Raw genomic sequence first — 24,632 nt, forward strand, 5'->3', positions numbered from 1 at the left:
CACGGGCTTTGTTAATTTTAGGTCCAAACAGAAAAAAAGACGCCACGCAGGACACAGGGTTAAGGTTAGAAATACTCATACTCGACTGGGGATAATTGGATTGTGGTATGGAACAGTGCAGTTAATTGCACACTTAAGCAACTCAAATTGGGGAAAAAATGTGCTCTGCTGGCCTTCGCTCTCAGTAATAGTTGACGAGTGCGGTTTACATTTTAATGAAAATAACCGATGGCAGGCCTGATAAAAATGCATTCTGCTGGCCCCGCTTGTCAATATGTGACCGGGAATAATAGACCGCAGCGTGCAGAGTGCAGTTCATTTCAGGTGGGAATAACGGCCAAAAAAAAAGAGCAACCAGGCCTGACAGAAATGCGCTCACAGTTACGATACGATTATTGGGTCACAAAGACAACTGTTAAGCATTTCTTTTGAACGGGGCCAGAACAGCATGCCTCCCGACAAAAGTACCTTCTGCCGGTCATCGCTCGCAACGATGTGCAATGAGGGATAATGGATTGGGAAATATTTTTCCACTGAGGCTGGCAAAGTATCAAGCGGCAAGTAGCGAGGAATTACAGTAGTGTAGAATCACAAAATGAAAAAGTAAATCAATACAGGAAGTTGCCCCTGGCAATGGCACAATGGTCATATTTCCTGTAAACATTTCACCCAAAAATGTTTATAAAACCTTACTTTTTACACAAAAATATATAGATTTATTTTGACATGGACATACGTATATATTATATTATTTATATATACTTAAAGGCCTTAAAATATTTTCCTTTCCACTCCTTTTGGAAGTCACAGTTTCCTTCAGTGGAGATTTCGCCCTGCAAAGCAAACGCATGAAATTCAGTTTTCTTTTCAAAATAAAATTCAATTCCTTAGAACAGCCGCTCATTTGGATGGACAAAAATTGTACGGGGGATGTCTGTGTACCGTGCCCTGGTTTAGTCTTGCTTCTGCGGACTGCGTTCCTTCTTAGGCACCAATACATTCCGCAAGTACGGCGTGATGAGAAAGGCGACGAGGAAAAAGACGTGACCGCAAAAGTATACCGAGAAGTACACCTGGAACACAAAAACGGACATTGTCGGGTCAAAATGCAGCAACAACTCCTCTAAAATCATCAACACGGCACTAACATTGCTTGTTCTTTACGGAGGATAAATAAAACATGACTTTAACGGTACGATGAACTAATAAAAGTCAGAGAGAAATACACCTGGAACATAAAAAGTGGGACTATTAGGTCAAAATGTGGGAACTGCTCCTCTAAAATCATCATTACGGCACTAATATTGCTTGTTCTTCACAGCGGATAAAGAAAAGGTGACTATACAGTTACATTGGTTAGGTAAAACTTCAAGAAAAGTACCCCTGTAACACGAAAATGGAGATAATTAGTTAGTTTTGGGGGTAAATTACCCCTCTAAAATCGTGATGACGGTAATAGAAATAGAAAAGACACTGTACTGTTACATTGATTTGGTAAAAGCCAGTGTTTTGTTGTGGCTAGTGACCGTTCATTGTCATGCCTAAACAACCTTTGATCATTTTTTACATCACTAACATTGCTTGTTCTTCACAGAGGATAAATAAAACATGACTAAACTGTACAGGTACACAGAGCTGCTAATAATTCAAGAGAAGTACACCCGGAATACAAAATCCTCAAGTCAAAACGCAGCAATAACTACTTTAAAATCATCATTAGGGCACTACAATTGCTTGTTCTTCACTGAGGATAAAGAAAACATGACGTTACATTGAGTTGTTAAAATTAAGAGAGAAATATACCTACAACACAGAAATTGAGGTAATAAAGTTGAAAGTAGGCATTTTGGGGGAAAATTACTACTTTAAAATCATCAATACAGCACTAAATCGGTTTGTTCTTCACAGAAGATAAAGAAAACATGACTACTGCCACATTAAGTTGGTAAAAGTTTGTGTTTTGTTATGGCTAGTAACTGCCGTGCCTGAGCTCCTTTCAGATCAACATTAGGGCACTCATATACCTTGTTCTTCACAGAGGATAAAGAAATGACTTATACAGTTACATCAAGCTGCTAAAAATTGGAAAGAAGTACACCTTGAACAAAAAAAAAAAATTGAGAAAATCAGGTCAAAACGTGTAAACTGCTCCTCTAAATTCCGAACAACAGCACAAATATAGCCTGTTCTTCACAGAAGCTAAAGAAAACATGATTGTTAAAGTTTAGAGAGAAGTACACTACACAGAAATGGAAATATTCAAACAGTGGAATTTTTGGGAAGTCAACTCCTCTAAAATCATTATTACGGCACTAATATTGCCTGTTCTGCACGGGAGATAAAGAACACGACTATAAAATAACAATGAATTAGGAAAAGGTAGTGAATTTTTTTGCTAGTGACTGTTCCTTTAGGTGCCCAGGTTTTTTTTCAGATTATCACTACAACACTAATATGACTCACTATTCGCAAAGGATAAGGAAAATCGGACTATAATGTCAGTTTGAGATAATAAATGTAAGTTCTTTGTGTTAAGTTTTGCTAGCGACTATTGATTGAGGTGTCTGAGCTCCTTTCAGATCATCAATACGACACACTAATATTGCTCCTTCTTCACAGAGGATAAAATAAATCTGACTACTTTTGTATTGAGATATTGAATGTTCGTTGTTTTTTTTGCCAGTGATTCATTTAAAAATTAAAAACAAGCATTGATCCATTAAATGAGAGTAAAATCACACAGATTAAACTAAACAAATGTTTAATACATTAAAAATTAAAAATAAATAATTAAAAATATATGAAGTATATATTAAATGAAAAAAATAATTAAGACAATAACTTCGATATATTATGAATTAAATACCGTACATTAAAAATTAAATTAAAATTGAATTCAATATATTACAAGTCTTATTAAAATTAATTTAAATTACGGTACTTAAATTAAAAAAAACATTAAATAAAAATGAAATCAAATAGAATTCAATATTGTATAAAACACATTAAAATTAATATATATTCAAAATTATATTAAAATAAAAAATGAATCAATGCATTAAATAAAATATATATTGAAATAAAAAATAAAGGACTCCAGCACCCCCGCGACCCTACTGAGAAAAAGCAGTGCAGATGGATGGATTAAAAACATAAAATTTAAATTGAACTCAATTAAAATTGACAAAACTATATTACAAATCTAATGGAAATAACATATCAAATTCAAATTACTCACAAATAAATAAATAAAACTTTAAAAAGACAATGAAATAAAAAAAAAATAATTTAAGAATAGATATAAAATTAAAATAAATCTAAATAAATTTAAAAATAGAATGAAATTGATTGAAACTAAATATGAAATGAAATTAATATTAAATAAAAATGGATTAAAATAAATTCAAGGTTAAAGTACAATGAATGAAATATTAAAAGACATTAAAATCTAATTTAAATCTATCAAATAATACATGGAAATACAATAAAAAATGTATAAAAATAAGATAAATTCAGACTAAATTAAGGTTTGAATAAATTAATATCAATTAGGATGAAGTTTTCTTTTAAACCACTTTTTTGTAATCCAGTACATTCTTTAAGTTGAATGTGATTTTAAAATACAGTAAAATACACAACATAAAAACCAATATGAACGTCTGAGTTAATAAATTCAAATATCCACCCCGTTTTGTTGCCCACGTTTATACAGTGTTCACTCTCTGCTTCTAATAATGAATGTCCTCAATAATCCCTACATCGGGCTTAGGAAATCATTTTCAGGAGATGCCAAAAATTGGCGGCCAAGGACTACTTTTGTCTAATTGGAGCTCCTCAGTTCACTGTTCCTTAGCAACATCTTATTAGAATGTTTTGGGTGGGGCTTTTCGGGGATTATTAGAGGATAATTACCGAGAAATAAATACAAAAACCAGGCAAATGATGGATTTGTGAGCAACAAAACAATTCAAGAGGGACACATTAAAGGAGGTGACGAACAGAAAAGGGTTTGGCAGCTCAGGAGAATCTTTCATTGTTTTTTATAAGCACTTATTTTCAAAAGTGCCAGTCAAATGGCATGTACTTTACCTGCCTCCCGTTACTATGGCAACCCCTCCATTCCCTGAGCAAAGTTTCAGTAATGAGAAGGAATCTTTTTTTGTATTTTTTTTTTAAGAGTTGTATAAAGCCATTACTGTGTTCCAAAACGGCTCCTTGTAGGAACTGTGCCAGTTGAACTTGATCTATAATTACTAATGGCAACAAATTGGTTTTCGTAAATTCATAATGGAAAAAAGGGGCGGGGCATCTTTGCTCTATTCATATTTCAAACTATTCAAACGAATATCCTATTATTTAACACAACTTAATTTAACTATTCATCCAAATTATTCAAGTCACAAAACTTGAATTTTCAAATTGATGATAAAAATACTGAAATTAAACCGTTTTATAATTTATTTCCCAAATGTTTGTTTATAATATAATAGTAGATATAATAATCTACTCATAGTAATGGATTTTAATCCTTTAAAAACTCAGGCATAATTCATCACGATAAAATTTATATTCAAATACTACGATTAATTCGGTTTTGTTTTTCGTTTTTTTTAATGAAAAAAAAAATCAATCATCCTTATAGTGAGAAATTACAATTGTAAGAACATAATAAAAACATGGCTATATTCATTTTTAATAAAAATATTTGTATGTAAATACTATCATTACAACATAAAAACACTCAGCCCTACATTCTTTTTAATACCATAAAAAGTATATATGTTCTAAATACATTTATTGAACTTGAAAATTAAAACAAAAACTCCTTTAATCCTTATGGTGAAATATTACATTGTTGAGAAAATAAAAAATACAGTATACTAATGTAAGATTGCATGACTTTAAAAGAATTAAAAAACAACAATTTTCTTTTTTCCAACAGGATGAAAATAGTACTATAATTCCCCCAAATTAATTTTGAGATATTTTTTCCCAATAAATATTCAGAAGGCAATAAATAATTGTTTAAAACAAAAAATGGACGATTGAGATAGTCAACGAAATCGATTTTTTTCTGTCTCCTACCCTCGCTGCATCCATCTGTTACTCTACTTTACCAATTTAGGTCATGTCACCCCAAAGGCTAAGGAGGTTTTATTTTTTCCTACACATGTATGTATTTTTCTAATGTTATTGAAACATAGGTAAATATGTTACACATAAGTAGTACTTACTAGATTGTTATCTTCTGGGTTACAGGGGTTCCAAAGGGATTAGCTAATAGTGATCCTAATCACTTAGTTGCGTGGCCATAACCAATCTTCGATCGGGACAATTATTAAAAGTAAGGAGGCAATTAAAGCAAAAAAATACTTCTACAATGGCAATCCTTGCAAGTGCGAGTTTTGAAATCAGTTAACATTTTAATCTGCCATCTCTTCCCCGTCTCTATCCACCCGCTACTCCACACTACCAGCTCAAGTAAAATCAAATTTTATTTTAATCTTAATATTATGCACGCATATTAAACATAAGTAGTACTTAATCTATATTATTTTGGTATTTTGAATGTCTTTATTTGTGGTACAGGGAGTTAGGAGTTAATTACCATAGGTTTCTATCCTCTGCCATAAGGCAATGTCATTTTGGGATCCTCACCTCAAGACTGATTCATGATGTATCCTGGAGGTCTACTGTATCGATATTTCTGACAACCATAATCAAAGCATTTTATATTTATATACACAATAGTCGAGTACGCACCTTGAGCCATTTGTCGTAGGTAAAGATGCAGAAGGGCACCAGAGAGTAGCCCATAAATAGCCAGTGGATGAACTGCTGAATGGCGTAGATGAGTGGATAAAGTGGCCCGTTGGCCAAATCGGAGAGCAGCGGACTGTCCCGAACTAAAGTCGAATACTGTCATACGGAGAACACACAATCACACAGTTGCGCACATGAAGATAATGACTCCTCTGCCAGATTAAGACCAAAGTCAATATTTAATAACAGGCGCGTTTAACATGCAAGTGCTTCAGATCAATACGCTTTAGTCACTTAAGAACAAGGAGGAGTTTTGTCAATAAGAAGGTTGAGCGAGTTTAAATGAGACAAACAGGGAAAATGATTACTAGGAACGTCCCTCGAATAAATAAGGTCTTGTGCTAGCTAGGAATGCTAATGAGTAGCTTACTTGTCGCTCCACCGTGATGATAAAGAATTCCATGGAGAAGCACATGAGGTATCCCGAGTGCAAGCCGTGCCACAGGGTTAAGAAGAGTAGAGTGGAAATGTGAGAGAGTGTCTTGTTGCCCAGGAACTTCAGGCGCTTAAACACCTGCCTGAAAGAAGACAAATGATCATGAAAAACTTTGAAATACATATTTGAGAATTAATTAAAGCCACAACTGGGCAAGTAGTTGAAATCCTTCAAAAAAATGGTCATATTAGATCATTCAATGATATAATCGTCATTGGCATTAGGGGTTTTACAGGTACTGGGCTCAGCGTGAAAGGGCCAAAGGCGGCCCTAGAGCCAAATGTTTCTGACCTCCAAGCTAGGTTGATACTACCACGCTACAATGGAATTAAGCCCAGTATAAAGGAGGGAGAATTAGAACTTGTAGTCAAACAAGCTAAAATGTTAGCTTGTGATGCTAGGCAAAACATAAATTAAGTAGTATGGGCAACATCTTGTATGTAATTCATATGAAACTCCTAATATTCCCATCCTTGATTATACAATATTTGCAAATTTTCAATTTTGTTTCACTACAATTGATGCCTACAGGCGTCATTGGCATCGATTAAGCCCATGACGCCGACATCTACTGACGTCAATGGCAGTGAATGAGTTAAAATGACAAATTATTTGAATTAGCGCTTGGACATTAAGCAAATTAAATATTTTTTTTAAATTGTCATCTGAACTCTTTTACTGCCTTTGAGGGCGATAGACCTCTCTGGCATGAATAAATAACTCAATGCCATTGACGATTATGGCCCTCAAAGGCAGTCAATGGAAAAAAAAAAAAGAAATTTTATTTTATTTGAAAACCATAATTAAATTATTTTAAGCACTAATTAAAATAATTTGTCGTTTTAACTCATTCAACTACCATAGACTTGTATAGACGTCAGTGGCATGAAATTAACGAGTTAGCGCGTGTGCAGTACAGTTTTAAGGTCTTGGGAACCTCCTGTGTGGGTTCAAATCCAGCTACCGGACTTCCTGTGCGGAGTTTGTATGTTCTCCCCATGCTTGCGTGGGTTTCCTCCGGGCACTCCGGTTTCCTCCCACATTCCAAAGACATGCATTTCAGGTAGATTGGCCGGTCCAAGTTGTCCCTAGGTGTGAATGAGCGAGCGAGTTGTCTGTCCCTGTGTGCACTGCGACTGGCTGGCAACCAGTTCAGGGTGTCCCCTGCCCACTGCCTGATGATTGCTGGGATGGGCTAAAGCACCCTCGGTGCAGCTAATTAGATGTAATGATGTGTATGATGTCAATAGACTTCAATGGCAGTAAATGATTTAAAATGACAAATTATTTGAATTTATTTGACAAGCCTTAATAAGAATAATTTGTGATTCTAACTCATCTCATCATCTACACCGCTGCCATTTATGGCATTAGATGTCAGTGGTGTTGACTTAATCCATGGCTGTCAGAGGCAAAGAAGGAGTAGAAAATTACTTATTATTTTAATGACGGCTTCAAATAATTATTTAAATAAGCGCATCACATAATTTGTCATGGTTATCATGTATTTTGCTTCTCCCTTTGGCATCACCAAAAGCCTTGGGACCCATAGTTAAACAAACTAAAGTTTGTTACACAAGATTCTGACCTGAATGAAGAGAAAGGCATGGTGGGATGTAGTTCAGCCAAGAGCATATTAGCATTTTCATGATGGTGTTACGCAAACCAGTAGCAGACTAGCATTAATGCCATTGACCAATAGCAGACAGAAATCTTAAAAATGTCATTTGTCAGACGCATGAACACCACAAAGTTTGAAATTTATAATTTTTTGGAGCAACGACAGCGCAAAATATGTTTTTGATGTCTTAAAGTGGGGCAGAAAATAAACATTGTATCCAACACCGTAAAGTGAAAAGATTGTAGGTTGGGGTCGCCGTATCCCGAGAGTTTACTAAAAAACAGGAAAACATATATAGATTGCGACTACTAATGAGTCCCCATTCAAGAGTCATCCATGTTTCATCAACATTAAATAACTTTGTACTCACCTGGCGGCCCAGGCGTTAGTGTTAATGTTGAAGGAGGAAATGGTGCCTGCAAAAAGGGGCGTGGTCTCGAATAGCCACACCTTCATGTTGGCGCAAGCATCCCATTGGGCCTCGCCATCCTTTACGCCGTTATAGCCCAGCCCGGTTAAGATGCACACGCCCTCCTGCGAACATGGTCGGATTCGGCGTAAGGGATTGTTTGATTAGAAAATTACGACATTTAAATTTAACGCTTTGCTTTAGCCCCGAGCATCACTTTAACACTTAATGTTAAATATTTAGCGACTAATCACAGTTTTACTTAACTATTACCGTATTTTCCGCACTATAAGGCGCACCTAAAAGCCTTTATTTTTTTCAAAAGCTGACCATGCGCCTTGTTTATGGATCAATTTTAAAATTGCAAAGTTTTCCAACTAACTTGCAGCCGCCGAATAGATTTTCCCCCGAACGCCAAGTAGTACGCGGTGTATGCTGGGATTTATTTACCGGCGTTTCATTGGCTAACCAATGTGTCAATCATCATTTGAATCGATCACTATTGGCTAAAGTTATTCGGAGGTCAAGGGGCGGATCCTTTTTATCATTTACAGGCTGGCATTGGCTTAAACGGCAAAACAAAGACTGCAATTGGCCGAAAAAGATGTGTCAATCATCAGTTGAATCGATCACTATTGGCTAAAGTTATTCGGAGGTCAAGGGGCGGATCCTTTTTATCATTTACAGGCTGGCATTGGCTTAAACGGCGACACAAAGCCTGCAATTGGCCGAAAAAGATGAATGTGTATAGCACGTGGCTGACGGCATAAAGCATTTTTTTCTATTCTGTATTTGTAAATATTGTATTCTCCTGGATTTACTACCCTCGCGGATATAAGAGGACATTGGCTGCACATTATTATGATCACAACGACTTCGGTGAGCTACTCCGGGTTTTATATTGTCCCTGTATCTTGTTTCAGACTGAACTCGATGTTTCTGTGATAAGCGGTGCAGATAATGGATGGAATGGAGTGTCTATTTTTAAAGTAAACTCAATTCCAAGTGTTTATTGTCATATGCACAGTAAAGTTGCGAGCGAAAAAGAAAATAGATACTAAGGAATGGTTGGCATTTCTTGAATCCCAAGACTTTAACCTTCCGAATGATGGAACGATGCATTTGAGTGACATCGTACGGACACCGCATCCGCACGTGTTCGACACGTATTTGCGTCTTTGCAAGCTTTCAGAATTTTAAGGGGGTAATAAGTTGGACTGAACTATCTGACTGTTTTGTCGACGTTCCCATTGTAGCGCCTTATAATCCGGTGCGTCTTATGTATGTCAAAAATAGGACCAAAAACTATTTTTTCGGGGTGCGCCCTATAACCCGGTGCGCCTTATAGTGCGGAAAATACGGTAATTAAAACATTATAGACACTGAAATCAGCAGGTAATGCTAATGTCTTTGCATTAATACCCAATGTCAAACCATGTAAAGTCTATTTTAAAAAAAAAATATATTATTTGAATGAAAACCTTCGCTTCAGCCACTAGCATCACTTTAGCAGTTAATGCTAAATAATTTAACAGCTATTGCGAAGTTTCACAGACCTTAACTACTAATGCAAGCATTGTAGACACAGAAGATAGAAGCTGGTGCAAATGTCTTTCCATTAATTCCAAGTAATTTGATTAAAAATTGCAATAAATTGCTAGGGTCACTTTAGCAGTTCATCCAGTTGTGGCAAGCGCCCTCTTCTATGCGACAGCGTGTTGGGGAGGCAGCGTCAAGAAGAAGGATGCCTCTCGTCTCAATAAACTGGCTAGGAAAGCGAGCTCTGTTGTGGGCAAAGAGCTGGACAGCCTAACAACAGTAGCTGAGAGACGGGCACTGGAAAAGCTGCGGGCAATCATAGACAATCCATCGCATCCACTACACAGCATTATCTCCAGACAGAAGAGCAGTTTCAGCGACAGACTGCTGTCACTGTCTTGTACTACGGACAGACTGAAGAGATCCTTTCTTCCTCATGCCATGAGGCTCTTTAACTCTACCCGGCAGAGTAAAAGCCCACAGTAAACCACACCACCTACATTGCATATTACCGAATCTTATTGCAATATGTATTCTGTGTAGCACTATTTAGTAATTCTATATAACACGCTGCAGTGGTCATTTGTACGTCACACTGGGTATATGTATATTGTATTATTTTTGCTTTATTATTGTATTGTTCTCAGCTCAGGGATGCTGCTGGAAATGTGAATTTCCCTTCGGGGATGAATAAGGTATCTATCTATCTATCTAAACAATTTAGCAGGTAATGCCAGTTTAACTTCTAATGCCAGCATTCTGGTGACAGACGCTGGTAGCTTTGCGTTAATGTGCAAAATTGATTTAAAAATTGCAATGTAAGTCGCATCACTTTAGCATTTAATGCAAAATAATTTAGAAGTTAATGCCAGTTTAACGGGTCCTAACTACTAAGGCCGACATTGTGAGCACAGCTGCTAGCAGGCTGTGATAGCAGCTGTTGTGATAAAAATAGAGATCGTAATTTAGTTTTAAAAGTAAAACTGTTTGTGAGGAGTGAAGAGAAATAGTACTTACAGCTATAAGCCAACAGGAGACATATCTATACAATATGATTTTAGCCCAGAGCATGATAAATATGCAGCGATACCAGAACGGTTGAGCCTGTGGAGAGAAAACAAAAAGTGAAACGAGGCTTTCAATCATCTCTAGATTTAAAACATGAAAAAACTTACGTCATATTCCTCCGTCAAGAGGTAGCTCTCTTGATAATGAGGACTAAAAATCGCAAATATGACCAGAAAGAGAAACCCGAGAGAGAATCTCTTTACAGCTGGTCCGACACTAGAAGGAAAAAACACGGACAGGGTCGTGAAGGTGAACATTAAGGGGACAGACTTGTGTACCTGTCAGGAGGTTTTCCCGGTCGGTCGCTTAGTTCTCCCGCGACGAGTTTCTGGTAGCTTCTCAACGTGAACTGGGGGCCCACCAGGAACCCCCCGTAGAAGTAAGAGAAGCCCAGCACCTCCAGCAGGGAAGGCACGCACGGTAGGGCGGCGCTTTTCTGTTGTGTGCTAAGCTCCGCCTTAAAATTGACAAATGGACATTAACAGAGGGGAAAATAAGATTATAAAGTAAATAAATACAAAGCAACATAAAATGTATTCTGTTTTAAGTCAGAAAACCGATCACAAAATTGGATACAGCTTCCTAACAGTTGGCCCCTAGGATGCAACATTGATCCCAGGTGGGGATCACAAAGTAAAATTGCCATTAAATGCAGGATGGAAACCAATTGTAATTTGCTAATGCATTCGGAACCCCCGGTACTCCAGATGAAAACTTTTGAATGACAAATAGTAAATAGTAAGTAATGTGCAAGAAATGTGCATAGTTTTAAAACACATCTGAAATGAATATACAAGGAATAATAGAACTTTATAAACTATTGGTTAGATTTAACTGGTACAGTGAAGTAGAGGGTGGATGCAGTGGAAGGGAGGAGACGGCAACAGCGGTTTAAAAATATAATTGCTTTTTAAAAGTTCCCCTTGCGGTGATAGTCATTCCGTTTGAAAATGTTCTTGCTTTAATTGCTTCCTCATTTTTAAGAATAGTCCCTATCGTCATGTGAGTATGGATATGTAACTTAGAAAAAGAAGCCATCCATGTGCTTTCTCATATTTCTTGCCAAGCAAGTTTCGATTCAGTGGTTGTCAAGTTTTCTTCCTCCTTAGTATCTCTGTCAGTCTTGGGATAAATGAATAAATAAACGCATCACCAAAAAAATGTATTGCAGTATTGTATCAAGAACTCGCAAAGTCTTTCGAAGCACACGAGATTCTGAACTGACTGAAGGGAAAGGCCCTATTTTCAAAACCCATAGCAAGCCAAAATTTTACATGAGGTCGACCGTACCATACACACATTTCAAGAGACTTAATAAATCCTAAGCAAGAACAAAGCAAAGTTTAAATTTTTATACGTTTTAGGGCACATAAAATGGTTTATTGTTGAAGTCGTATAGTCAAGGAAAACGATGTAAAGAGATCTTATTCCGTAGCGTGAAGTCAAAACGTTGTAATATGTGTATAATTATAGTGGCTATAGTACAGAACAATAGCACGTGTGCTCAAGAACAGTAATAACAAGGGAAACGAAGCTTGAGAAAAGGAAATATGAAGAAGGCGCACGCTATACGTGTTACCCTCGCTATGAAATATGACTAAACAATCGATGATTGGGACGATTACTGTAAATTATCATGTATTCATAATGTTACTTAATCATAAGTAGCAATTACTAAATACTATTTTGTTACTAGTGTTTAATATGGATATACTGTCTTATTATTTTTACCTGAGGTAGCGGGGCCTGGAAGGCATTAACTAGTTACCAAAATTATCTATCTCCTGCTGTATGACAATTTCACCTTAGATCACATTTCGGAATGACTTCATGCCATATCCCAGGGGTGTACAGTAGAGGAAGGCATGCACACTTGTATAAATATCAGTGGGAAAAAAAGCACAACGGTAACTCACCGGTTCTTTCCCGCCGTCATAGTAATCGAAAGCCAAACCTGAAATCAGAGGGCGTGCCAAAACGTGTTAGGGTGACTAATGAACTAAATCACGACCTTTAGCAAGGGCGTCCGTCATGCACGATCGCTTAACGGGCGTGATAAAATGGTGATAAACGGCGCTTGTAAAACAGGAAGTAGTTTACCGATGAGTTTGAGCATTAGGACGCAGTGAGGCATCGTCCACTTGATGTCGTACTCCTCCGTCGCCGTAAAGTAATAGCCGGCCAGCAGGTACAACTGGAAAGGGGAAAGTATTTGTGTGAACTGAGGTTGAAAGAAGATTTAGTAAAATGAGTCAGGCAAAAATTAGGACCAAAAAAAAAAACCCTGAACAGTACCGTGAAAAAGTATTTTCCCTCTTCCTGATTTCTGTGTTTTTTGCATATTTATCACTCACAAAGCATTCAGATCATCAAACCAATTATTATATCACACAGAGAACACTCAAAAAATACAATACAGTTTTAAAAAGTTTATTTCATTTCTTAAAGGCACAAAAAAAGTCAAAAACCTACCTGGGCTTATCTAAAAAAGTAACAGCCCTCTGAACCTAATAGCGAGGTGAGCCACCTTTGGGAGTAATAACAGAAACCATCCTTCCATCTATCCATCCATTATCTGCACCGCTTATCCTCAGTAGGGTTGCGGGGGTGCTGGAGCCTATCCCAGCTATCTTCGGGCAGTGGTTAGGGGACACCCTGAACTGGTTGCCAGCCAATTGCAGGGCACACAGAGACAGACAAGTCACTCGCTCATTCACACCTAGGGACAATTTGAAACGGCCAATTAACCCGAAATGCATGTTTTTGGAATGTGGGAGGAAACCGGAGTGCCTGGAGGAAACCCAAGCAAGCACGGGGAGAACATGAAAACTCCACACAGGAGGTTCGATCTCATGATAACAGAAACCAAATGTTTACAATTTTTGGTAAAGAGTTTGGGAATTTTGTCCCACTTTTCTTTGCTAAATGTTTCCAATCATATTCTTTTCCAATCATTCGGCATATTTTTGACGGAGGCATTTTCAAGAAAAAAATCTCCCTTGTGGTATAAAAAAGTAATTTATGAATATATATTTTTGACATACAGTAAATAACACTTTTTTTAATCCATCAGTGTACTATTTAATTAACCAATTTATATAAATGTTAATAATTAGTGTCAGTATTATTAGTGTTAATATTAGTAGTAGTATGAGTATCTGTGGTAGTAGTAGTAGTAGTGTTGCTAGAATTAGTAGTAGTCGTATTAATAGTAGTTGTACAATTAGTAACCATTCTATTAGTAGTAGTAGTAGTTAAAGTAATAGGAGTAATAGAATTATTAGTATTAGTGGTAGTAATATAAGCAGTAATTGTATAAGTAGCAGTTATAGTAGCAATATTAGGAGTAGCAATAGTAGTAGTATTAGTGATATTAGTATTCATTGTGTTAATATTTGTACTAATAGTATTTCTAGTGTTATAGGTATTAGTACTAATACACAAGAATCATAATAATTGTAATGACTTATTATAATTATCAATACAAATATACACTATACAAACAATTAGAGGGACAGTGTGTAGTATTTTTTGTCTCCTAGAAGTCATTCAGTAAAAAATAACACTGATTTCAATACTTGGCAACTTGCTGCGACGCTATGCTTTTCTGACAAAACGCCCCTTGCCTTAATTTTGGTTTTAAGGTATGATAAATAAGACCTTTTTTCCATCAAGGACTCTAGGGTCAGCGGAATCCAATTAAAATCTTGTGGCTGGACTAAGGAACACCGGTAACTTATTAACACCTGATAACCATCACAACGTTAGAAAGAAAAAACATTGAGAAACATCGGAAAATGACGACTCTTTTGAACCTAAACGGACAAAAAAGGTCTCAATATGACCTCGTTCCGAAATGTCTCACCGCTTGAAAGCAGAAGCTGCTGAGGACGGCCGTGACCGTCCTTCCCATGAGCCTCAGCATCAGGAACTGCACCAGGATACATAGAGCCGAGTGATAGATCTGCGAACCTGTCAGAACAAAGAAAAGTTCGATTCCATTTTCGGAAGACTATTAAATTGGTCGCTGCGGAAAGGATTGCCAGGATTGCACAAGGAGACGAGATGAAGCAACAAACCTGCTGTGAGATCCAAAGTGCAGCCGCGAAAGAATAAAGGAAAAAAGGACAAGAGAGAATCAACGATTACGAAAGTGAAAAATTTGATTGATCCTTTCGGAAGCACTGCAATGTTTTTCCCTTTCTATGATGCAAGCAGCAAATCAATGAAGATGTTTCTTTGGTCAGTTTCTGATCATCTGTCAGTGTTGAACATTCAAAAGTTGTTTAAGGTTGCCAACTTGCAACTGGCCACCTTCGATTCGTAGGATACAAATATAAAAACGATGCACCTGCCTACTTTTTTTAAGTCGGTATTGCACACTTTCTGTACATCCTTTAAACTTCATTTCACTGCTCAAATATCACAGTGTTTGTCTGCTATATGATATATTTAACTGAAATTGCTGATCCCAACTACTAATCATTTATTAAGTAAAATCTTGAAAATGATCAGGGGGTGCCCCAACATTTTCACAAGACTGTATATACAAATGTATGTATACGTAGATTGTTCTCACCATCTTTTTTACTTTGCTTATCTGAGATATTTCTTAGATTTTCGCTTAATAAGAACGGTGCCTGTAGTATTCCATTTCCTCACTATGTTTTTCATAGTGGAAACTGAGGGATGAAATATCCGAGATAACTCTTTGCAACTTTCCGCTAGACCCGTGTTTCTCAATTATTTTTGTCACATACCCCCCTCGGAAGAAGAAATCCTCTCCTTATATTCCAAAATGAATTAAAAGTCCTTAAACTATGAAAATTTTTCAATCACCGTGTCAAACTGTAATTTGAAAAATGAAATTACACAAATAAATAATAATGAATTCAAACTGGTCACAAACATCAACTCAAGAGGACAATATTAAAAAACCTGCAAATGAAAAAAGTGATAAAATAATTAGTCCAGATTTTTTTTTCATCAAAAAGCTATGAATCGATTAGGGCTGCAACAACCAATCCATAAAATCGATAACTACCAATAATAATTGCTGATTAGGTCAGGTTATGGTCAGGTTAATTGGCCGAATCCAATTTGTGGATGGACGTGTGAGTTTTCGTCTCTGTATGCCCTGCGACTGGCTGGCAACCAGTTCAGGGTGTCCCCCGCCCACTAGCCGAAGATGGCTGGGATGGGCTCCAGCACCCCCGTGACCCTACTGAGGATAAGCGTTGCAGATAATGGATAGATAGATAGATAGATAGATAGATAGATACTTTATTCATCCCCGAAGGGAAATTCACTTTTCCAGCAGCATCCCTAAGCTGAGAACAATCGAAAATAACTGAGAACAATCGAAAATAACACGGGAGCTGCTGGAGTGGCTGCCATTCGTGACGGCGCCGGAGAAACGATTCAATTTGAATCATGTACAAACAAACAAACAATTGAATCATGTACAAGAAACGATTCAATCTGAATCATGTACAAACAAACAAACAATTGAATCATGTACAACAAACAAACAAAATATTTATGTTTCAATAAGTGGAGTGTTAATAAAATGGGGGGAAAATAATTTCTGATACTGATATAACCAGGTAAAACTAATTTTAAGTTACCTGTCCAAATGAATGTTGTGCCATCTCACCTTTCCCACTCTCTCTGCTCGCTCCTGAAACTTTATCAAATAGTCCAAAATTTTACCTCATCTTCTCCGCTCACCTCGTCGTCCTCTTCTCCTTCCACTTCGCACTACAGAGACTTTTTAGCTGAGCCGTCTCTTATGACACCATCCCCTGATCTAGACCAAACTAATGCAAGCAAAAATGCAATGGCAAAGCAAAGCCACTGAGGAGCTAAACAATGTAGTGGATGGTGTCATAATAGTCTGTAGTTTGCAATAATCTGTGTTAACATGCAGGTGTGTCAAAAATACTTGTTGATAAAATGTCGCAAAAAATGCAAGAAACTAAAGGAGAGATACACACAAAGAATGGGTTTATGAATCAAAACAGTAGTAAAGTAGCTCTGTAGTCTTAGCATGTCAACTGGCAGCAAGCGGACAAACAAACTTTTGAGAAAATGTTTCCCGTTTTTATCCTATCTACTTCCTTTTTGTAGACGAAAACCTCGCCCCCAAGTAAAACCTAGCTTTGAACAACTTGCCTCACTTTGACGTCATCATAACAGTGTTCTTTCTGTGGCGATTCTTCGGCTGTATTTTTGTATTTCGATTGAAACCGCAAACATTCTTTTGCTTATTTTCAGACTAAAACTTTGTGCTTTCCGAAAATTTTGCTATATGCCTTGATCATTTTCTCCTACGATCGCTTGCAACTGGTTGGTAATGCCGAGGGGACGTGGCTAGAGTGTAGTTAGGACACTTCAGAGTGAAACTGTGCTCGTCTTCCTCACTCTTCCACCTTAATTGGTCTGTGGATGAGTCAGACTTTGTTACCCTCATTGATAACATGCTTACCTTGACTAAGGGGTAGGCGGAGGAATGGGATTGAGCCTTACAGTAAAAATATGTCATGAACATCAGGTCACAAACTCCACCCCTCAGTGAAACCTAGCTTGGAACGGCTCGTCTCACTTTGACACCATCATAACATTGTTCCATCTGAAGCCATTTTTCAATGTTCTTTCTATTGAAACCAAAAACCCACTTTTGCTTGTTTTCGGCATAAAAAACGGGGTTCTGAAATTTGGCTGTTTCCCTAGATCAGGGGTGTCAAACATGCGGCCCGGGGGCCAGATCAGGCCTGCTAAGCGATTGAATCTGGCCCGCCAGACAACGCTCAGAGAAGCGCAAGAGTAAAACGAGCTGCAGGTTTAAATATGTCCACTTGATGTATTAATGGGCGGATGGATGATTGCAATTGCTGATGTCAGTAACAAATCATTTATAAAGAAAAATGTTTTTCATGTGAATAGGATTTTCACAAAGGCCTTTTCCCTATTTACAAAATTTAGTACAGCTCTTCAAAATAGCAAAAGTAAAATGCAGCTGTATAGAAAACGTGACTCATAATTGTAGGAGGTGACGGTTAACTAATTCATTGCATATGACTCACACAAGTGAAAAATAATAAAAAAAATATAACATGCATCCAAGTCGGACTTAAAAAATGTATTGAGCTCTTTTCACTAGCGTGTTTCACCTCCATAAACAGCCTGAGGAGTTTTTTCCCCCATAAATAACCAAATTTGTGAAAAAGAAATAAGTTCAACTGGCACTCAAGCAAGACTGCTTTGCATGCAAATGAGACCCGAATGCACACTGGTGGCCTTAGGTTCCAAGTCACCGCTGAAAGAACCGCGATATCAGCTAGCGGGAATGTTAATCCTTAATCTCACTTGCAGGAAGGTGGAAAAGGGAGAAAACGGACAAGTTCCTAGGTAAATATGTGATACTTTAGCACGCCTGGAGCTAGCAAAGTGCAAAGGTACGAAAATTAGAAGTTCCATGTTTGTGATTAAAAAAAGATTAACTCAATTTTCAAAAAGTTGCAGAGCTACATGACCTAAAATGTAAATAGTCTCAAGTATCTAGAGGTTGGCTGGTTTTTCACCTGAAAATTTAGTTATAGTACGATAAAGTGCTAATCTTCCTCTACTCTAAAGGAAATCCGCCTATTGGCTCCATGGTGCCCCTCAAGGGTCATTATTGGTACTACTGCAGTGTTGCAACACTTAACCTACACTAAGCTTGCTAATGAAACACGGCTATGTAAGCCGAAGATTTCCGAAATGTAATGAATAAAAATGACCGTATAGAAGTGTAAAGGGCTGCAAATGAGACGTTTGATATTTATGTTAAATTTAATCACCGCAACTTTAAAAAAGCTACATGTAGTATGTGAATAGTCTCAAATATCTGGATTTGGGCCTGTTTCATTGCCGGTACCCCTAAAGGTGTGTGCAAACCCCCATCTGTTAAAGAGCTATTCTTCTTCTACTCTTGGGAAATTTGACTGGTTGCACCATGCTGCCCCTCACAGGTCAGTATAGGTACTACAGCAGCAGTTGTGTTTGTGGGAAACAGTGTTTTTTTAATAAAGACATAGAAATGAGAATACATCCATCCATCTTCTGACCGCTTATCTTCACTAGGGTCGCGGGGGGTTTTGGAGCCCACTCCAACTGACTTCGGACAGTGGGCAAGGTACATCCTGATCTGGTTGCCAGCCAGTCGCAAGGCACACAGAAACAGACAACTCACTCACTCGCTCATTCACACCTAGGGACAATTTGGACCTACCAATTCACCCGACATGCATGTTTTTGGAATGTGGGAGGAAACCAGAGTGCCCAGAGGCAAACCACGCAAGCAGGGGGAGAACATGCAACTTTCGCATGGGGAAGCTGCAGGTAGCTGGAATTGAACACATGACCTCTGAGCAGTGGGACTGCGAGCTAACTACCCAGCAGCCATGAGTATACAAAATAATAACTACATAAAGTATGTTGTTTTCAAGTATAAAAACATGAAATATTTAACTAAGATATAATTTTTAACATATTGATTTTAAAGAATAGTCAGTACATATTCCTAATAACAAGCCCCTCTTTTAAAAATGAAGTCTACGAAAATTTTGTTTTTTTCTTTCTTACAAAAGCTATTTTTGATTGCTCCAGTTATATACGAAAAAAATTAATGTTGACATTCCTCCGTTTTTTTGTTTTTTAGATCTGGGGCCTTATAGGCTCCAATAAGCTAAATCCTTTTGTTTCTCTTGTGGACCTTTTTAAATAAAGCCATACAAATAAAAATAAATATTAAAATAATTAAATCTTAAATATTTTTGTCTTAAATTTAACATATTCAATGATTTTAAAGAATAGTCAGTACTTATTTCCAATGACGACACCGTATTTTAAAGCATACACTGACGCCTGCAGACATCGTTGGCATTGACTTATTAACTGCCATTGACGTTCTTTATGGTAAATTTCAGTGATCAGCTCGAGAGGAATAGCCGTGTTACATAATTCCCCGTCATTTAGCAAATCTATTCTTTTTTGGGACGTTCATTATTATTCATTATATTTTGGCACCTTTTGGCTCCCATAACATGGTTAAAAACAAAAACAAGTAAGAGTTGAAATTCCTCCTGCAGCTATCAAGAATGACAATAGTTGTTTTGATGAAGAGTGCAAAAAAAAGTTTGGTGGCCATGTGATCTTGACTAGCATTAGCGTGTGGTATGTAAACAGAGAGTAACCTTCAGGATAAGAAAGACACACAATACATTCTGGTTATAGGAAGCTCCTGAAGAGTAACAAAACGGACAACAGAACCTCCAAAATCAAATTGATTTCCCTTAAGATGGTATTTCGTCCCATTTTTGAAGTTCCAATTTCATTTAAAGCATCTCACCGAAATTAAAGGTGGCGAGGGCCAATCCGGAGAACGTGTGGAACAGGTGGATAACGGTGGCGGGCTGGTGGAACAAGAAACTCCGGTAGATCAGAGCAAAGGGATATCCTGAAAGACAGTGAGTGGAGGAAATAGCGATTAAAAATAAATAAAAAAAAACTGACAGTTGGTTCAATTTGAAAGGTAAATGTCAGACACAAAAGTACAGTACCTCGCACCCCCAGGGTACAACCTTCCCGCCTTACAGCATTTTCACTTTGCAGTGTGGCGTAAGATGTTTTCCACCCCTCTTTAAAACCTTTTCCCCACTATATGACATAAAAAAATAAAATATTTTGTCGTGTTTGTGCGTATGACTGTGCAAATAACAAAATGCATGTCTTCTACTGGTCGCTGTCTTATAAAATGAAATTCTGCCATTAGTTTGAGTCACGACATCATGAAAAGGCTGATATGATAATGGTTAAACTACCTCCCGCCTTTCTCTTGTTATTCAGTCCAGAATCTTGTTTGCTTCAGAAAGACTGCAAGTCGGCGATACAATACAGTATTTTTTTTACTGTATTTATTCGCTATGGGTGCAATGTTTAAAAGAATGTCACACTAAGGGGTAAAAAAGTAAAAGTAATAAAATAAACAAATACATAAATAAACGAGAAAATTAAAACTTGTTGAATGACTTACTCTGTCGAGATAAACACATTTATTTTAAATAAAACCACAGTAATTACATTGGAAGACATTATTTAAAGCAGGTTTTTTGAGTTACAAATCATGAAAGGATTAAGATGAAAATGTTTAGTTAATTGATTTCACAATACATACTTCATGATAATGACAACCTTCTCTCATAAACACAATTATTTGTATTTCAAAAGGTCGTTTGTATTTAATGTAGTTTGGCACTCTTGGGCTTCCATACTATGGATGTTTAAAAAGTAAAAATAAACCAATCAATAGAATTTTTTTAAATTAACTATTACAAAGTATTTAATCATTAAAACATATTGAAGAATGTATTCTGTCAAAAACATAAATAAATCCAATAGTAATTCAATTCAAGACATTATGAAACGTATGTTCTTAGATAAGAAAAATCTCAAAAAATAAAAATGTTTAATAGATTTTACTGAATAAAAATTACATACCCAAAACTAACGAAAATGATCTTGTTAAATACAATTGTTAATTCAAAAGGTGGTTTTTATTTCATGTATTTTGTAGCTTCCATTCTCCAACTTGAAACCACATAAGCATGCATTTTACTTGCATTGATTGACAACTGTTTTCCTTTTTGTTTCAAGTTAAATTTAAAAAATCCATGATTATGAAAAGTATGTTCATTATAAGTAAAAGATGTGAAAACAAATCAGAGAATATATTTAATTATCAATACTTATAGAATCGTATGTATATATCTAAGAATAATATAATAACTTGTTTTAATAAATACATTTATTTTTATTTCAAAACTTATTTTCTATTCCATGCATTGTGGCACTCAAAGGCTTCCATACCCAAAGTTGAAAACAGTGTATTTTACTTACATCGATCAGCTAGCTATACATATAAATTCGCCTTTTTTTTTTTTTTTTTGCTTTTTAAAGAGGACCCAGTAAGGTGTTTTCCTTTACACCACTAGATTATGCAAGACCAATTAAGCAACACACATGGAAAGGGAACAAGCAGACGTTATCAGATTTCGTTTTGAGTCGTCTTGTTGCTTTGTGGCCTCTTTACGCGTCATGGGTGAAAGTTCAGGGAACAACACAGAACCTTATCATTTTCACAGCTTATTCTTAAAAGGACACCGAGTATTATCTATAATGTCCCTCAACCACTCGGGTCATAGGAGCACCATTTTGTGTGGTGTGTCTTGGGCAAGTACAGCCTAGTGGCGCCCATCCCTCTCCAGGCCAAATGTTTTTAACTGGTCTCGATCCGGGGGCATTTCGCATTTTAGGCGAATATGCCAACCACTGCATAATGGAACGATGTAAAAAAAAAATACATAAACTATCAAAGAAACATGATTTTTTTTTAATACTCGTAGGTTGAGAAATTTGCATTTGTTTGACATAGCAGGAGCCTCACCTAGAATTGACAGAAATGTTTGCCATCTAGCTTCTACGGGTACCAAAAATACTCCAAAAAAGCTGTAAAAAATAGGGTATAAATGTTGCCCTTTGTTCACTTTGAGTCTGCATAGTTTGTTTTCTTCCTTGTGCATTTTAGCACTCATTTTCAGTTGCGCAATACAATACAGCGAAATTTTGTGGTCTACTTTAAGCTAATTCGGATGCATTCTTAAGCCACAATGAGGGGTGTGAAAATATAGATATTGGAAAGTTTAAAGGTAGCTTAAATGCTAACATTACCAGGCTACCATGTAAGGTCATTCCTCATTCCAAGTCCAAAAAAAACAGGCTAACGTAAAAATGTTAATATTCAAGCGAAGATCGTCATGCTAATTAGCGTAGCTAACAGAGCTAGCAAATCTTCCAATCGAGAATGTAGATTAGAAATCCAAGTGAAAAGTTTTTTTTTACACAAAGCTATAAGAAGCTAGCTAAACAGTAATACAAAGACACCTCCATATTCAAACAGCTCTATATTGGAATAAATCGGTATTCAGCACAAAAATTCGACTCATTCTGCCTTAATATTCAGGTGCAAACTCAGATCTAAACATATTATCAATGCGAAATACAAGAAAAGCTCGAAAGGTACAGAAAATGCTTTAAACAGTTGTTTTACATTTGTATCTTTATTATCTAAACCTTCAAATAAATTGTATTGTCTAAGCATACGTTTTATTAATATTTTGGGTATTTAAGGTAGTTTAAATACACTTTTCGTAACGCGTAGGAATGTATGAAAATAAATATTACTTCACAAGAAAAAAAAATGTTTCAATACTCCAACAATTTGGCAGATAATGGTCAAATACCGAGGTATCACTGGATACATATTGAAATGTTCTTCTCAAATTGGTATTCAATTTATGTGAATTTATAAAATTAAAAGAATCTAGTGGCCTCTGTATGTGTCCGGAGACAAAGTTCAAAGGAATGACACCAAAACCTTCACACACTTTAACAGTTGTTTTTAAGCTTATTCTTGTGCATTCGTAAGCCAAATGTTTTGGTGTTATATCAAAATGTGTCACTGCCCATATTATGATTATAACTTGATTTCATTCATCAATGATTATATAACGTTTATTATTTCAATGTGCTCCGTGTGTGTGTGTGTTTTATAGCCCAAATTTTTTTTGTTTTTGTTTGAACAATTTTTTGACACTATTAACAGCAAATAAACAATGTGAGGTTTGAACATTTTGTTTCTCGACAATCTTAACAGCAATTAAGCATATTCACAATTTCGTTATTGAGTGTGATCATATCATACCGGTTGGTTTAGACGTAGGCTCGTTTTACATGGAAAGGTACTACAAATTACAATTTCCTTAGGTTAAGGTTTCAGCATGAAAGTGATTGTCAGAAATCATAGCCTTAGCACTAGTGAATTACCCCAGCCCTTGCCTGTAGCTTGCTTTTAACCAGAATATTCTGTAAACAAAACTTCGGAGGAGCTGCTCACCGCCTCCAGCCTTTATCTTGACTAAGCGACCTCTTCACAACCCGAATTTAAATCATAAAGCGGAGGACAGAAAGTGTTTGAAATATAAATATTGAAATATTTTTTCCAATTGATAATCAGTTCATGCACAATTATAAAATAAAACACCTAATTTTCGAGTAAACTTACACAAAGTAAGCCGCTTCAGAAAGTGTTTTCGTAGTTATCGTGTTACTTGGACAACACAATTTAAAATAATCTTTGTGATTCGAGCAGTTGATTAAAACGCTTTAAAGACAAGTAAAATAAATAACAAAAAAAGGATGCGTTGACGTGCATAAACACAGTTAGAAGCTGTCACAACACTACGTAGGAGACGACGTGTACCGATTTCATGTTACAAGATGAGTGTAATGTGAACAGATACAAATAATGTATTAACCCGACTCTTTATTCGACAAAACGAATAACTTACCAACTAAAATAGACAAAATAAGACGAAGAGCAGGCTCAGAAGATCCCAAAGACTCCGATAGATTCTCCAACCAGGGAGCCGCCATATTTACTGTGGGCGGAAACGTCTCTACGCGACGCCTCAATGAACTTTACTCCTTCGCGGCGCTCATCTAAAAATAAAATAAAAAGCGCACATAAAATAAAAGGGAGATGTTGCGTGGGAACCAGCCACAGTTTGGTCTTCCCCTCAAAAATGGACCATTCTCCCTTCCATCCTCGTCTAGACCGCGAGTCAGTAGGGGCAACG

At 36.7% G+C, this 24,632-nt stretch overlaps 1 protein-coding gene across 1 annotated transcript; it reads right to left on the reverse strand.

Moving 5' to 3' along the window:
• Positions 1-689: 689 nt before the first annotated feature.
• Positions 690-24,632, reverse strand: lpcat3 (lysophosphatidylcholine acyltransferase 3). Its single transcript, XM_088326834.1, has 13 exons — positions 24,345-24,632; positions 20,288-20,395; positions 14,762-14,868; positions 12,997-13,090; positions 12,813-12,850; positions 11,175-11,353; positions 11,004-11,112; positions 10,846-10,932; positions 8,251-8,414; positions 6,194-6,341; positions 5,764-5,919; positions 943-1,073; positions 690-833 (listed from the first exon to the last, which is right to left on the reverse strand). The coding sequence occupies exons 1-12, from the start codon at positions 24,427-24,429 to the stop codon at positions 954-956; spliced, it is 1,395 nt and encodes a 464-aa protein (XP_088182960.1). The 5' UTR covers positions 24,430-24,632; the 3' UTR covers positions 690-833; positions 943-953.

This window comes from Urocampus carinirostris, chromosome 2, assembly GCF_059441175.1.
Source record: "Urocampus carinirostris isolate Australia breed hairy pipefish chromosome 2, RoL_Ucar_1.0, whole genome shotgun sequence".
In the NCBI taxonomy this organism is placed as follows: Eukaryota; Metazoa; Chordata; class Actinopteri; order Syngnathiformes; family Syngnathidae; genus Urocampus; species Urocampus carinirostris.

What these genes read in the sequence shown, in the direction of transcription:
- lpcat3 (XM_088326834.1), bottom strand. Translation starts at nt 24,429, where the DNA reads ATGGCGGCTCCCTGGTTGGAGAATCTATCGGAGTCTTTGGGATCTTCT. An exon ending in ACTAACGCCTGGGCCGCCAG is followed by an intron (nt 6,342 to 8,250) that starts GTGAGTACAAAG and finishes GTCTTCTTTCAG; the next exon opens with GCAGGTGTTTAAGCGCCTGA. An exon ending in TCATCACGGTGGAGCGACAA is followed by an intron (nt 5,920 to 6,193) that starts GTAAGCTACTCA and finishes TCCGTATGACAG; the next exon opens with TATTCGACTTTAGTTCGGGA.